We start from the raw sequence: 17,105 nt of genomic DNA, 5'->3' as shown, positions 1-17,105 counted from the left end.
TGCCCAGGGGAAGGACACAAATGCTGACAATGGGGCATGAAAAAACTTAAATTACACAAGCACTGAAATATATCATCAGAAATATAGTGACGACTGAATTAGGACTATGACTTACTTTTAAAAACCTTATGTGGCTCTTGTGGAGAGAAGCACTATAGGAGCGATTCTCAAGAGAGTAAACAGCTCAGTAAATTTGAACCTTTAAGCTGGTTTGACAAAGCTATCTAAATAAGGAAGGAACACACTAAATAACGAAACTGAAAAAGTGTTCAGAGGGGAGAGTATATCTAAGGAAACCGCCTAAAGCCATAGATCAAATTTGGCAGCTGTGTCTCAAAAACCGTAGCAGTGGCAAAATGAATTGAAGACGAAAAAAGCCCCCCAAAAAAGAAATGAGCTATACAGCACTTTATGTTATCACCAGTCTTCAATTTTATGATGTTTTTGGGAAATCTAAGTTGAAAAAGAGTCCAAAAACACAAAAGGCAGAGGAAAGGAAAGGAGAAACAGGGTAGTAGCAGACTATCAGAAGAAAAACTACATCAAATTGTAAACCAATAGGCTGAAGATTCACAAAAAGTTTGGGTGTTTGGCCTTTAAAGTTTGTAAGCGTAGCAGCAGTTTGGAAAAATAACAAGAGTGAAGAAATATAACAGGAAGAAAGGAAGAAAAGACAGATGAGAATGGCAGTGCAATATCAGCCTGAAAGCTATAGCAACTTGAGCCACAGCAGCCTAATACACTCAAAATAAAGGTGCCAAAAAGGGTTCTTTGGAGAGACGCCATAGAATAACCACTTTTAATTTTGAGTCGTGGTTCTACAGATGAAAAAATGCAAATCAGGTTTGTAAAACAAATGCGCGTATATTAATGTCATCCAAAACTGTTTCGTATAAACTGTAAATAAAAATTAGCTCATGGATTGCATTCAAAACAAATGCACATCACAATGGTGGAAGAACAGCCCGTAGAGGCAGTGCACAAAATTTTACACAAGCAACAGGCTGACTATAAATATGTAGAAGCCGTTTATCTAACTGTACTGAAATCTCTGCATGCCTAGTCTAGTTTTGTAGAACAGGATGTGTGCATTAGTTAGAGCTTAAACAAAATTAAGTTAAGTGATACTTTTTTGATCCCACAGCCAGGGAAATTCCACCTCCGCATTTAACCCATCCATGAAGTGAAACACCACATACACACTAGTGAACACACAAACACTAGGGGGCAGTGAGCACACTTGCCCGGAGCGGTGGGCAGCCCTATCCACGGCGCCCGGGGAGCAGGTGGGGGTTAGGTGTCTTGCTCAAGGACACCTCAGTCATGAACTGTCGGCCCTGGGGATCAAACCGGCGACCTTCCGGTCACAGGGCCAGCTCCCTAACCTCCAGCCCACGACTGCCCCAAAATATGATGCATTATTTGTTGCTACTACACAAGGAATAACCAGTGCAAGTTCAGAGTGGGGAGGGGTCATGTATCCCCTCCACTTTTTTAAAATGTGAGAAACTTTTTGGGGGTTACAGGATGGTTCTCTATTATAGCTTACAAATCAAAACAATTAAACCCCAAACAGACTATGTTTAGCTTTAGCCAGTATCAACAAAAAGAAAGAAGCACTAATTATTTAGCACTGTTTAGTGTATTTAATGTAGTGGAATTACTTTACTGTGCGATCATTTGTTGGTTTGAGCCACTACAGTTATCAATAGTCCTTCCTTTGTCTTATTAATTATATTTTATTGATCACTTGTGGGGTATTTTTGTGAAATATTTTTAGCATTTGTATTGAATGTGTATGATCATATTATTTCTGTTAATAATATTATCTGTTTTTGTGTTTTAAAATGTTATTTATTAAACAATATGAGATATGAACATGTTGAGTAAATACAGGCACACTGTACATTTTTACATTTGAATTACTTTAAGAAAGGTATAACCTCCTGACGTTGCCCTTCACTTGTCAGACCACATTTGCACACCTCTGAGCAATCCATTTTTCTTTCCTCTTCCACCTTCTTCTTGTTTATTCTTCTTTTTATCATGCTGAATTGCTGTGAACTTGGTGTGAAAAGTTCATTATTTATCCACACTGCAAAACATTAAATCGAAGCAAATTAAAACATTGTAAGTTTTAAGTAAGTTGTAGTTAATATATGTAATGTTTCATAGTATTTAAGAGTATTTAACCTATTTATACATATTTTTACTTGTTTTAAGCAAGTGAAAGTACACTATATTGCCAAAAAAATTCACTCGTCTGCCTTCACACGCATATGAACTTGAGTGAGATCCCATTCTTAATCCATAGGGTTTAATATGATGTCGGCCCACCCTTTAGAGCTATAACAGTTTCAACTCTTCTGGGAAGGCTTTCCACAAAGTTTAGGAGTGTGTTTGTGGGAATGTTTGACCATTCTTCCAGAAGCGCATTTGTGAGGTCAGACAGTGATGTTGGCCGAGAAGGCCTGGCTCAAAGTCTCCGCTCTAATTCATCCCAAAGGTGTTCTATTGGGATGAGGTCAGGACTCTGTGCAGGCCAGTCAAGTTCTTCCACACCAAAGTCGCTCATCCATGTCTTTATGGACCTTGCTTTGTACACTGGTGCGCTGTCATGTCGGAACAGGAAGGGGCCATCCCCAAACTGTTCCCACAAAGTTGGAAGAATGAAATGATCCAAAATCTCTTGGTCTGCTGAAACATTAAGAGGTCCTTTCACTGGAACTAAGAGGCTGAGCCCAACTCCTGAAAAACAACCCCACACCATAATCTCCCTCCACCAAACTTTACACTTAGCACAATGCAGTCAGACAATTACTGTTTCCTGGCAACCGCCAAACCCAGACTCATCCATCGGATTGCCAGACGGAGAAGCATGATTGGTCACTCCAGAGAACACGTCTCCACTGCTCTAGAGTCCAGTGGCGGCGCTTTACACCACTGCATTCGATGCTCTGCATTGCGCTTGGTGATGTAAGGCTTGGAAACCCATACCATGAAGCTCTCTACGCTGTTCTTGAGCTAATCTGAAAGCCACATGAAGTTTGGAGGTCTGTAGCAATTGACTGCAGAAAGTTGGTGACCTCTGCGCACTATGTGTCTCAGCATCCGCTGTCCCCGCTCTGTCATTTTACGTGACCTACCACTATGGCTGAGTTGCTGTCGTTCCCAATTGCTTCCACTTTGTTAATACTACTGACAGTTGACTGAGGAATATTTAATAGCAAGAAAATTTCACGACTGAACTTGTTGCACATGTGGCATCCTATCACAGTACCATGCTGGAATATTATTTCTTGAAATAAGCAAAATTAGGCACATTATTTCTCAAAATAAGTAAAATTATCTGCCGATGGAATAAGACACTTTCACTTTCAGTAAGAAATAATTAAATATTCTTACAATATTCCATCATTGCATCCTTTCTTATAATGTGAAAGATTTGTTATGTTGGCTAGGACTAGGATTTAGGACTTTTTTGAAGTATAACAACCTAAAAGAATTTAAGTTGAAAGTACCTCCATGTAATGTAATGCTTCTATGTTAGTTAACAGTTTTTCTGCACATCCAAGCCAAGAACCATTTAAGAACCTTTATTTTTAAGAGTGTTGGGCTTAGGAACTGGAGCTGGAAGCAGCTAAATGATGAAATAATAAGTCAGCAGAGTAACAGAAAACTGGCTGTGCCATGACAACTTAATTAAAAGAGTTTCTCCACTAGTCTACTATAATGTGGCTTCACTGATAAATCGTCCTGTCGTATTGATTCTGGCAATGAACAAAAGCAGTAGCTGAGGCAGTTGGTTTGAATCAACTAGTACTGAAATAGGCATGGCATACTCCATATGCCTATATTTGCTTTTTGCTTCAATGGCAGTCACTGTCCAGGGGCATGAAACAGCCCTCATAATGCGTCAACCCTGACCAGTGCTTTTAATGAAGTGCAGATTACAGCACATTCACAGCTGCACTGTAAATAAGCCCAGTGAAAATCGACAAACATCCCCTGCATATCACATGACAGAGTGGAGGCATGTTTGTTTGAGCACTAGAGTGTGCTTTAGCAAGGCTGGGAGCACCTTCCCGTTAAGCATGCCTTTGTGCGTGTATGTGTGTTTACTCAGCCCTACGACGCTTGGCTGATTCAGGCTAGGTTTGCTGATTACTAGAGACCCGCCTTTATGACTGCCATCTCCGCTTAGCCATCACAGTGTGCAATCATGGCCTCCCATAACAATACAGCTCTAAATAAAAAAGACTTATTGGAAGCATTTCTGTGTTTGCATGATGCTAAGTGCAATAAATTCCAGGGGATGCTCTCAGTGCGCTGTGTATCACGCCACTGCAGTTGTTGTTTTCCCAGTGGTAATGCAATTGACCTTTAGTGAATTAGCCTTTTCTTTGCCAGCGAGCCATCCTTCTCTGTCCGCACGCTACTCCGCAGTAGGGATCAGACAGAGAGAGAAATGGACTTCTTTCTTGCTTGCAAGTGCCTGTGCAGGGCAATTCATTTGTTCAATTCCAAATCAGTTTACCAGATGGTGTTTATGCCATTTAAGTCCTGATGAAGGCACCCCCCCCACCACCCCCACCTTCTTCTTCCTCCGTTCTTTTTTTCCTTTTTGAAGGCTGAAATGAATTGGTTGCCAACTCTGTTTATGGCCTTTCATCAATTAAAAACAGTGGCACAGCGAATTTAATTCAGGGGTGTTTTATTAGCACGAGAGAACATTTCATTAATGAAATTTCTGTTGTGTATTTCAGGGTAACCATTGCTTTGGTTGCCGCTGCTGTTGATGCTGCTGTCATTTTTTTTTTGTTTTGTTTTCTGCAAACCACTTTAGTGATCCAGCAAATTGCTTTTTTAGGAGTAGGTTTAGGAATACACTTGTCATCTTTTCTGACAGCGTGATTGCCAAGGTCATCAGTCAGCCACTGTACTTGTGAGAAAAAGAGCTATGAAGAAAAAAGAGCAGTGCAACAGATGAACAGGGATGAAAGAGCCTCACTGTGTATGTGCATTTCACCCTTCTTGTGCTCTCCATAGTGGTTCTGAACTAGAAATTATGGGCAGTGATAACAAAGTGGCACTGGGCTACAGAGAAAACACAATGGCACAAGAGAGAGAAAACAGGGACATCTGTGAACCAAACTAAGTTGGAGTCTGAGTTTGAAGTCAAACCCTTTTCAGCTGAACTGAAAGCCAGATAAATGGCAAAAAAAGAAAAAAGAAAGAGGGGGAGCAAGGCTGTGGGAAGGGGAGTGATAAAGAACAGATACAGAATGCAGTACAGAAAGAGACAAAGAGCAAGTGAGAGAGAGAAAGAGAGAGGAAGAAATAGACAGCAAAGGCAAAGAGAGCAGCAAAGGTAAAGTTAGGGATGGAGTGGAAGATCCATCCAGAACAAGGAGGAGAGGAGCAGAAGAATGAGATGGAGAGATGGGAGAGTAAGAAACAAACAGAGAAGTTGGGCAGATGATACAATGAAAGAAGACAAAGCTATAGTAAAAGGAAGGTGGCTTTGATCAAATTTGCAATAGCTTTTTGGGGAGGGGGAAAAAAAGCACTCACAAAAAAAAATCAATAAACATCCGTTTCTGAGCTGTGGTTAGCAGGGAGGAAAAATAGGCAACACAAATAGCAATGAATGGTATCGGTCCCCGTTACGTATGGTGCCCGGCAAAGACCCTCCATTTAGCCATTTATTTTTCGGTGTAAATGGCAATTTAGTCATCTCTAAATGTCACCTCCTGAAGCTGCAGAGCACTTTAGCCTTGTGTTAGGGCTTTAATAGATTTTTTAAAAGTGCAGCATAGCCCATTCCATTTCTCTCATAGCCAGTTTATCAAAAATGTATTAAATTTCTAAGTGGCCTCCACCTCGCTGGACTGATAAATTCATTTGGTGTTCCTGATCTATACGCATCCCCTGAACGGATAAATGAAATCAGCTGCCGGCGAGCAGGGGCCAGCGCTCCATAGCGAAATACACAGGTATAATAGGATGCACTTAAAGGTAAAAGCACGAATGGAGGCTCATACAGAAGACATATGGATTTGCAGCACTAGGGCTGAGGAAAACTTTATACTAGGCAATGGCCTGACCTGAATAATTCTATACAAATAGCAAACATCAGGACACAATCATTATTCAAAAACACGTATAGTACCGGGTGCCGCGGATGCAGACGACACTTGCAAAGCATATTTTTGGACTAGATGAACGTATATAGTAGTTTGTACCATTAGCCAGTGGCTGGGGGTGCTTTGGTTAATAACGCAGAGAAGGCGGGTCTAATCAGAATGCGTCAGCGTGCTTTCATTAAATGCAATCACACAGCCTAATCAAGTCTGATTCATTTTTTCCCTCTTTTCACAAATTCACTCAAATCATCCGCACAAGTCAGTCTGCGACTCTGATTGCACTCGTAGCTGAGGGCTGTTCTGCTTTGGCTCAAAAGTACACAAAAAAATAAAGAAATAAATAAAATAGTGCATGCCGCATCTCTGCTATACTGAGATGTGTTTCTCGGTAATATAAAGAATTGCCTTGAGGAACACTGAAAACGGAGAGCAAAATGATCTCACTTGCTTGCTTCAAAACCATAATTGTTAGAGGCAGCAAATCACATCAGTGGCTATTTTATAGTTTGAAGCCAGCAGCAACATTGAATTTGCTTTCTATTATGGAAAGCATTATTAGCTTGCTGTGGTCTCTGAGAATGAGGGCCAGAGAGCGGTGGCATAGGAGATTTGCACGATCATTCATATTACTGAGTCTGATGTTCCTCCGCTAAGAGGCAGGGAGACGGACAATGGCTCCAGAATAGGGAAACTCAACCACTGAGTGAGTGAAGTTAAACAACGGGGGCTGAAAGCTAAGCTAATTGTGATAACTCAAACTCATAAAGTATTATCTTGTAGTTTGTATTTTCAGTCTGTGACCACGCCCTATCAGTCTGGGTTCATTTCATCTGTAGTATGCAATGAATTTGACAGTAATACCATTCATTAGTTTCCCCTTTTTGTTAAAAAGAATGTGGCTTAATTTCTTAAAGGAATGGATTTGCAAAAAAAAACAAAACACGGATGATGCCCACATTTTGCTTCTTTTATTTAGAGCTGGAGCTGCAAGGCTAATGTTGCTAACAAACAATGGAAGTTGATAGTCACTCAAACCTTTTTTCATTTTAGTTTTAAGAATACATTCTTAAAACTTCGCTTAACCCACTCAAACTGCATCAAGGGTTTCATTAAGGTCACGCATACTTAATTATGTGGTTTAGGTCACAGTATGACTTACTGTGGACTATAGAGATGAACAAAACTTCACTGAATGCAGTGGGCAGCCCCTTTACACAACAGATGTTGTGCTAAAGTCTGACTCCCCCTCAAAATCCAACATCGCTGCACATGCACACAGGCCTCATGGGCTCTAGATTACCCTCAAAATTTCTGTTGTTTGTATGTACAAACATAAACATATAGAAAATTAAAGATCAAAAGTTATTAACAGGAAAGAATCCGTGGTGTCCATAATTATTTGCACCCAAAGAGGAGTTCCACTGGACCAATTTCTTTTTGTGGCTTTTGACGACCAGGAGCCTGCTGCCTTCAGCTCCACAGTGAAGTTTTGCCCATTTTTATAATTCAATGTAATTCATACTTTGTGCTAAAGCACATTGACAGTTGTGTGTGAGGGTAATGAAGACCACAAATCCTCTTTGATTGGGCTAAGAGAACTATAGACTTCTAGTGATTGTTAACAATGTTAGCAAAAAAATATTAACACTCCAGCTTCAAACTACCGAGGCATCAATTTGGCTAATTAATTACATGGGGAGTAAGTGGAAAATTGTACATTTATTTACAAATAATTTCTTTAGGAACTTCTCAATAATAACCACACATTTGAGAATGAGCCGCAATAACAGGAATATGCTTTGTATGTAAAAAGATGGATGAATATGATTAAGCTCTAATTCTGCCTAAAAAACAATCAAGACTTTTTTTTATCACTCTGACCAGGACAACCCGACCATCATTAAGTCCTTGTCATGAAAACCAGTACTGAAATATGAACAACACAGTGCTTATGCATAAAAGTAACACTATAATTGGATGTAATAAAGGTACAAAAGAGAACGTAAAAACCCATCTGTTACAGAAACAGAAACATGAATCTATGTTAAACCTCGGCCAGATGGGGCCGCCACTGTCGCCCTTCAGGAAACACAAAGGGGGGTTCTGTAATCCTGGCTGCAGACAGGCCGGGATACAGGTCCAGATCCTGATAAGATTAGTGTGCTAAAGGAACGAGCAAAGCTAAAAATTTGAGAGAAACACGCCGGCTGTTGGCCGTGACATGTGGAGCTGGCGGTCATGTGAGAGGCCGGCACTAGCTGGGCCACATATGGGAGCAGCAGCCACTCATTATCAGCAAGAGAATCTTATCTGGACCGACTAACTACCGGCAGTCCTCTTTCTATCTTTCTCTCTCTCTCTCCTACACACATACACATTCGCACACACACAGGCTGACGGGCGGACGGGCGGAGGTCATACTGTACCTTGGGTGATGCCTGGGAGGGAGGTAGTGGTGTACATGGTGGTAGTGGCTGTTGTGGGTATAGGGGTAGTGGTGAGGGCATCTGGATGAGAAAACACAACACAAAAAACATGACATACGGGGAAATAACAAAATGGAACAAAAACAAAAGCAAAATCAACACAATTATGGCGTGTAGCAGGGCAAGTGCTGGATTTATTGTGTTTATAATCTTTTATACTGTTGTCATCTTTTTGTGTTAAATGTAGCACCACGTTTCTGAGTGAACTACACTTCATTCCTCAACATCTGGCTGTGACGTCAGCAATTGCAATAAAACTCCACTTGATCTGATATTATGATGTTGTGTACTGCAAAACAAAAGATTGCTTGGCAAGTGAAATAATTTTATATCCAGTCAATACATTTAATGTTTCTCTTTTTGTAATTTTATTATTTATGAAATAAAGTAAGAATAATGTAAGATTATCCAACCGATTTCTAGATTTATTTTACTTGTTTTAATCTTATTTTATCCAGTGAAATGATTCCACTAGCAATTTTGCTTCTTTTACGGTTTAATGCAGATCACTGAATAACATTACTTACTATAAAATCTATAAAATAAACAAAATAAACTTATAATATTCCTACACTGCAAAACCAAAATCTTAGCAAGTGAAAAGATCTCTTATCAAGCCAATTAACAGTACTTAACATATTTACCTGATGAGATTGCTTGTTTTACACTGAGTATTTTATGGTACAAAACAAGCACAAAGAGCACTTGAGATATGATGATATTTATTCCCTTTTTCAAGAAATAACTCTCTTACATGGTCTTATTTCAAAAAGTTTGAAACTGCATTTAACATTATTTGAAATACTTTGTAATTCTTGGGGGTTTAACTTGAGAGCTTGTGATCTGAAGTTAATGAAGGATAAAAGCTTCATTTTGACTTCACTTGAGTTTGAGATTATCAGTAATTTAGTTTTACCAAGACTTGAATGAGGGAAAAAGAGATATATGTTTAATAATAATGTATATAATTAAGGTATGTATAATTTATTTGGGCATTATGCCCTTTTTCAAGAATTTGAAATTAAGAATTTGAAATATGGCTTAATTATGGCTTCGTTTCGAATACATTTGTTCTAGATTTTGTGAATGCCTGTTTTTGAAGTGCACAACAATCTAATATTGAGAAATATTACACATGTTGGCTACATTTAAGATGATTCCTCTTGCCAAGGTATCTTGTGTGGCTCGGCTCTTCTATATAAAGAATATATACAGTATACGATATCATAGTGTGGTTAATCTCCTGCCAAGTAACACATCCTGTCTCTCAGCAAGCAATGTAAGTATTGTGTATTTAGGCTAAAAGATGCTGTAAGTAAGTGTACCATTACATTAAATCTGCATCTAAACTGTGAGCTTATTAGAATGAGTTAAAGCAAATAATGTAAGCTTGTAAGAATGAGTAAAACAAACAAAAAAAAAAATCAATAAAAACAATAATGACATGAAATGAAGATGGGGCAGATGTTTCAACAAAGGTATAAACATGTAAAAAGGAATTTAAAAGAAAGAAGAAAATGGAGAAATGGAGGCCCACAACACCAAATGATGGCACCACCGACAGACTGCAGGGATCAAGGACAGTTTCAGAGCATTTTGTCCTGTTTTTGCATATCCCTCCCTGCTACTGAGCTGCTGTTCTGCATGCAGCATGAGTGAGTGAGTGCAGAGGGGGTAGTATTGATAAGACCCGGGGCAGTGCTAGCGGTAATAGCTTTAGCATGCTGCTCTGATCCCTGGAACTGTATCCACTCGCAGAGCAAAACGATCAGGATTTTTCACCCAGAGACAAACAGGCAGACGTTAATGAAATGAACAAAATGCAATGGGAGGATGTGAGGGAGGTAGGTGGGTGAGTGAGTGGGTGGGGGATGTCCATGGACCGGTTTTGGGGGGGTGGGGGGGGTGACGTTGTTTGCTGCTGAGATAACAGGCGTGAAAAGTGACGCGGGCAGTGCCACTGTTTGCCCGGCGCGTCCAGACAGATACCACTGTGTTAACATCTGTGGTGAGGGAAATTGGCTGGCTGTCTCCCCTCCCCGCTTTGTTGTCCGCACTCCATCAAAAAGAGCTCGGCGGGAGCCCAGGAACACTTCCCCTCGCTAATGATAAAACATCCAGGAGGAGGGAACGCAGCCAGAGCTGGTTGAGGAACGCAGGGTGAGAAAAAAAAAAAACAGAGCTGCAGAGCTGCCTCTGCTGCTGCATATGGCGTGCTGCTAACACTCAGAAAATGGCAGCCGCTGTCTGTCTTTCAGCACCACGTACCTCAGACAGGGCTTCTTCTACACCAGCCGGACTTATCAGAGCGAGAAGAGATAAAAAAGGGAATCTCTGTGAGAACAACTCGCTGAAGTTAACATGAACATGTCTGCAATGCCTCAGTTTCCATTAAGAAGTGCGATAATGAGACAATGTGGTTGAACAGATTATTATTGATGTATAACAATGTTTTCACCACGGTTTATACTAGTCATTGTACCACATTAGTAGATCTGATCAGCAAATTAGAAACAACAGTAAAGAGTTCATCAGATTATTTCATTCATTTCAGTCATCTTCCAAATTTCTTCCAGAAAGGGCATTACAGTTCCATTCATTGTCGATGTTTTCCATTGTGGGCATGATCCTTAACATATTGCGTATTCATGTACTGCTTAATTGACACCCCATGTCAAACGTAACAGTGCAGTTTGTTTTCAGGTATGGCCCATTCGCACCACGCTAACCCAACCTCACAAGAGAACACAGATATGGACAAAAATAAAGATGAGCTTGGTTATTCAAATATATGGATATCTAGAGAAGAAAGAAGTTTGAAAACATATTGAACAGGCCCTACATAACACTTTCTAACAGTCAGCTCAGCAGAAAGCTAACAGGGTAATAGACTTTCAAGAGAAAATGTTTTAGCGTACGTAATTTATTTACTGAAAGATTCTCTAACTACTCTAAAATACAAAGTAAACTGATAGATGTTACACGCTTTAAATGTCAGTCTTCAGTTGCCATAAGATGCATTAAACCCTCTGTGGAAAAGCAAACGAACAGCATTGCTAGCTTGATGCTAACATATAGTGGTGAATTTCATAAAGGCCCTAGCAGAAATGAGCAATACTGAGGTTAAAAAGTTATGCTCAAAGGGAAGTTTTCAATATGAATATGAAACATATTGAAAAATAGTTTATTTTTTGTGCTAGGTTGTGATGACAGGCAAAAAGCACTGGGAGCACAGAGGGGAAAAAAAGTTTCCTATAATTAACTACAGACTCACAAAGCAAGCCATTTTTAATTGATCTTTTTATGTGGAATTGAGCAGAGAGAGTGACTGCAACACCCCAAAACTGACCATTTGGAAACCCTACTTCTCTGTGCACAACAGACGTTCACCATATAGTTGCTACTGTGTTAGGATTTGGAGAGAGAAAGCGAAAGACCTTTAAGAGAAAGAATAAACAATGTCTAAAGAAAAGTATGCAGTGATTGGATCTTTCACATATCATTACAGAGACTTGCAGCACTTTGTGGAAGTGGTATTTTCATTGATTTGGTCCTATGACACTCAAATGAAATGCATTTTGTACAAAACAGGTATGAGAGTTAAGTCATTAGTTGCATCCAATTATAGTGATTCTACTGTAACAGGGAAATATTTTATTCAGATATTCAGCAGAACTGTGAATCTATGCTAATTGCATTTTTCAAACATTAGCAGCGTTTCCATAACCACACCTGAATTAAAATGTAAGAATCAGCCATCTGGGGAGATGTGCCAAGAATTTTATTAGATTACTCCATGTCAGAAACTACATTAGTCTTATCATACTGTATCATGGTAGTGTTTTTAAAATGATCTTATGTTAAATGTGCGCACGTGTTAAGTGAAGTAGCTGACATACTCTACTTTTCAAAAGTATTTATTCAGTAACCTATGATCTATTAAATAATCTATATAGCGTTATACAGAGAAAGACTACAAAACAGACACCATGATGCATTTGAGAGGGTTTATTCTAGATTTCAATTATTTGAAAGTGCAGAGCAGAAGCAGAATAATTTTATATATGTAAAGTGCTGTGCAGAAAACTGCCTCCACCAACAGTATAATATTAAAGAGTATAATACCAGTATTTAATTTGTCTACTCTTTGCTTTTGTGCACTCTACTAGCAGCTTAACCCTTCCAACCTTTCAATCTTAAAACCAACATGTTACAGCTGTGTTCTCCCAACAATAGCTGTTCCCAAAGGACTCACTGACATTATATTATCATTCAAATTTCACACAAGCAACCTTAGAATTTTCTCTCATGTGCATCTAAAACGGCTAAAGGGAATATTTCTGAGGAGATCTTTCGCTGTGAGAGGACAACATTATGGGACTAAAAGGATGTGTCAGGAAGCCCTTACTGAGAAAAGATTACTGAAAAAAAGATAAACATCTACACTGAAACTGGTCAAAGCCCAGGCCTCCACATCACTGAAAGTATTTGCCATTACTTGCAGAAAACAAAACCATTTTCTAACCATGAACTTAACCATGAAAAAAATATCCTTGCAGATTTCTTTGGAAAACTAAAAGCAAGTCTCCTATATATTGAAAAAAGTTGTATTCCATATAGTTGTTGAAGCTTCTGTGTTGTTTCCTGTTAAATACATGTTTTCTGTTTTTTTCCTGACACTGAAAAATCTTTTTTTTTTAGAAATTATATTAATGTAAGGTTGGTCCCTTTGCACAGTACTGTATGCACAACAACTGAACATAGCAATTCCAAACTTCTGAACATGAACACTAGCCTCAAAACTCATCCTTATTCTCATCTCACCACACGTCCTTTCAACATCAGGAATAAAACAAGCCCTGTTCTCCAACGTGGCTATAAAGGCAGTAGGATTTTGGCACTAAACAGCTTGAGAATCGGCAAAAGGCAAATTGTGGTTGGGGATCGGTGCAGATTTTGCGAGCCTTTGTGTTAATGCTTTTAAATAATACGTGGGCAGCTGAAGCGAAGCTTCTTCATACTGTATGAACTATGCGGCAGCTGGATAAATAAATAAATAAATAAAACAAGAAGCATGACTGACAGAAGCGCAGGGAGCCGGCTGAATGGCTAAGCATGTGTCTGGTGTGGTGCGCTGCATGCTTAAGACCAATCTCAGCCTCAGTGGTGGGCCAACTTAATTGGCTCTATCCTGTTACGAACTGTGAACGCCCAGCAGATGTTTGGGATCAACAGTGTCAATAGCTCATTAAAAAACTTGGCAGTGCAAAAGGATCTATAGTTGCACCTCGTTCCTTGGAATGTAAATGTTTGGCCATGTCTCTTTTTAGCAAAACAAGCAAAGGCGGTGGCAAATCAAAAAGTTCAGAGCTTAGTGCCATTCAAACAGTGGGCAGGCTCCTGCAGTGTCATGCCGGCGTGCGTTTATCATAGCACATTATGAATCATCGCAGCGGGCTGAGGTGTGTGGCGTGTGGAGCAGGCTCATTATACCCGGGCCACTGCAAAACTGCCAGTTTTGCCAATTCCCCAGATGTACGCACGCCAGCTAATGCTAGGAGGAGAGCTCATAATGCTGCATTTCAGACTCTCTCTCTCTCCAATCTCACTTTTTCTCCTATCCTTCGCTCTCTCTCTGCCTTCCCAGTGGGCCACTTGGTAAAAGGGTGCATCTTTTACCTGCAGATGCAGTCCAACGCATGCATAAGCAGAGAGGGAAGTGGATAGGGGGGTGCTGGGAGCGAGAAGAGATCAGGCTTTTTAATCATGTGCTACTTTCCCCGCACATCGGGGGATTCTTAATGCAAACAGCCATTGAGGAATGTCACGTATAAGAAGAGAAAGTGCATACACGAGTAACAAGAGTGATTAGCGGAGGCAGCTCAGAGTTGTTGATTTGCTCACCAGCGACCTTCTGTTGTTAGGTAGCTTTGCATGTTTGTTCAAGGAGGGCTTCTGTTCGCCTAAGAAAAACCAGTGAGAAAGAGTAGGGGAGGGAGATAATCCCAGCAAATATTGCAATGCTACTGATGCTCCAGGGGTATAAACACTGAGGAAACCTTTGCGGCCCCTCCTCTTCTCACTTACACAAAAAATGTACTCCAGGAAAAAAAAACAATGGATAAAAAGAAAGAAAAACAGCCTATTTGGATCAGTGTGCTTTCCAATGGCAAAGACAGATCGAGGCATATGCAGGCACATTCGTCCCATCTGTTTTTGGGAAAATAGAGAGACGTTATATCAATAAGTGCCAGAAGTAGCACATTTGCCTAGGTATGGCGAGTAAAATTCAATTAGCTGCGTGCCTTTCAGAATCAATGCGAGAGAGAGGTGAGTGAATGGCGTAAAAAAACACTAAGTACAGTCAAATCCAGCATTGGCAGGACCCCCAGAGTGATTGACTCCAATTAAAGGCTAATGAAGGGAGGGCTGAGGAGTCCACCCCCGTTAATGATTCTGGCAGATAGAGTGAGATGGATGTGGAGCAGAGAGACTCCTGTGGTTGGGTGAGAGATAGGGCGGTAGAGAGGTGTGTGTATATATATATATATATATACAGAGAGAGAGAGAGAGAGAGAGAGAGATAGGAGGGACCAGGCCAATAAGCGCTTCACAAAAATCAGAACCCACGCCAATATGCCCACTGCACACGGTGACAGGAGATTGATGGGTCCCCTCAGGCCTATTAAGAGACAAGTCTATGACAACGCTAATGATGAAAGAACAGTGCATACGCCGGCACGCTGCCTTATTTCGTGACAATCAGGAACCGAGTTTACACTGGGTTTACATGTTACTGAGAGTATTTACAGGTATGTTGCATCAGTGGGTCGGGTGGAGGTAATCAAGTGAGCCGCACAGTGAGTGATTCAGTCATGCAGTCATCATTCTGCTCATGTTTTCATGAAGAGACAGCTGGTTCATTTCTGCCAACAGAATGGTACACCTACTAGAGGATAACAGTTGACATTAGAGTCCTGCAAGGTGCACGTGTCCCTTTCCTTCCTTTCAACAAAGGCTTATTATGCCATCATCTCAAAAAAGATGTTGCAGAAACAGAGGGTGTATTGCACACACATCGGAGAACATGGTTAGGTGTTATTCACCGCTATGAGACATGGTTATTCAGGAGCACAGGAAATCACTTGATATGTTGATAATGCCATGCAGCCTTGGGTAGCAGGAACAAACGCAATTGGTTCGTTGCTACAAAGGTTCCAATGTGTTGACATGCATGCCATTTGCTATGCATTGTATTTTCCGTCAGCCAAAGACTTCCAGTAGAGTTTAACATTGCTGGCTCTGAAGCTGCAACATTTGCATTTCCAGCTGGGTGACTTCTTGAGAGGCAAACTACTGAAGCCATGTTTGACAGCAGCCAAATTTATCGACGAAATCTGACTTTTAAATGTGCGCGTCACGACTGCAACAAATTGCAGGAAGGAAATATCGGCGGCTCAAATGTAATGAAAGTGCGCGGAGCCTTAAGAATGGAAGGAGAGTGTCGAGTGGGGGGAATTTACAGCTTCATTATAATGACACAGTGATGGGATTTGGCCCCGCTGTGGCAGGACTGCAGATCTTGTGTGTTTTCTTTTTTTTTTTCTGCAGATGTTGAGCTTGCTTGACTGAGGCTGGCTGCTTGGGAGTTGTGTGTACTGCTGGGAGGACTGCTGTTCTCCCCTTCTTGGAATTAGACATGTGTTGTTGAGTACGTGGGACAATTAGCTCCCTCAAGTCGTCGTCGGCACGTCATGAAACAAGGCCCTTTATCAATCATGCTGCAATTTGCTTCCATGGCAGGAAAAGAACACCGCTGGCTTGTGGCTGAGGGCCCGGGGATCTGGCTTGCGCTGAGACAAATATCTCTTTATGCACCCTGGCATTTACGGAGGCATATGGAGCGCTTTCTTTGCAAAGGGCTCGGGCCAAGGCTGCATTATAACCTGTAATCCACACCAACATTGTGAAATCCGTTCCCTCTGGAGTTAGGCTGGGTCTTGAACGCACTGGAACCGGTGAGCAGAAGAGGCGGCTGTGTGCCAGGGTTAGCGAGCTAAGCATGGGTGAAGGAGTGTATTGCGGTGATCGATTTCTCGCGGGCGGCTGTGGGACGGAAGAGGAAAGCACTCTGAGCACTAGAGGAAGTGTTAACGGAGGGAGAACGAGAGCGAGGGTGACAAGCAGAGGAGGAGGGCGCAATAAAAAGAGGCTGGGGGCCGGCAAGGCGAAAGGTAGTCTCTATTAGGTTAGAGGCGCTCCGTAAACTGGTTACAGCCCTGTATGCTGCCTCTCATTCCCCTGCAGGGACTCTGCCAGGACTGAGGGTTTGGAAATGTGTCTCAGGGAATGTAGTTTTCCCCCCATAACCACTTTAGTGCCAGCCCCCCTCTGAGTGTTCTTCATCACTTAGCTTCACAATAGTTGGGGAACAAACGCATTAAGGGGGAAATGGTCGCTGCACTACATCTGT

General features: G+C 41.0%; 1 protein-coding gene across 9 annotated transcripts in view; it reads right to left on the bottom strand.

Moving 5' to 3' along the window:
* Positions 1-17,105, bottom strand: part of cadm1a (cell adhesion molecule 1a) — a 319,434-nt gene that overhangs the window by 23,350 nt on the left and 278,979 nt on the right. For 5 of the 9 annotated variants that reach the window (XM_017698539.2, XM_017698540.2, XM_017698543.2 and 2 more), the window contains one exon: positions 8,573-8,653. The exons of the other annotated variants lie outside the window; for them this stretch is intronic. In XM_017698539.2, coding sequence (XP_017554028.1) covers positions 8,573-8,653 — 81 coding nt within the window. The remainder of the gene's footprint in view (positions 1-8,572; positions 8,654-17,105) is intronic. 9 annotated transcript variants of the gene reach the window in all.

This window comes from Pygocentrus nattereri, chromosome 16 (genome assembly GCF_015220715.1).
Source record: "Pygocentrus nattereri isolate fPygNat1 chromosome 16, fPygNat1.pri, whole genome shotgun sequence".
Taxonomy (NCBI): Eukaryota; Metazoa; Chordata; class Actinopteri; order Characiformes; family Serrasalmidae; genus Pygocentrus; species Pygocentrus nattereri.
Note: the sequence above shows the minus strand (reverse complement) of the source record. Positions and strands in the feature narration are given on the sequence as shown.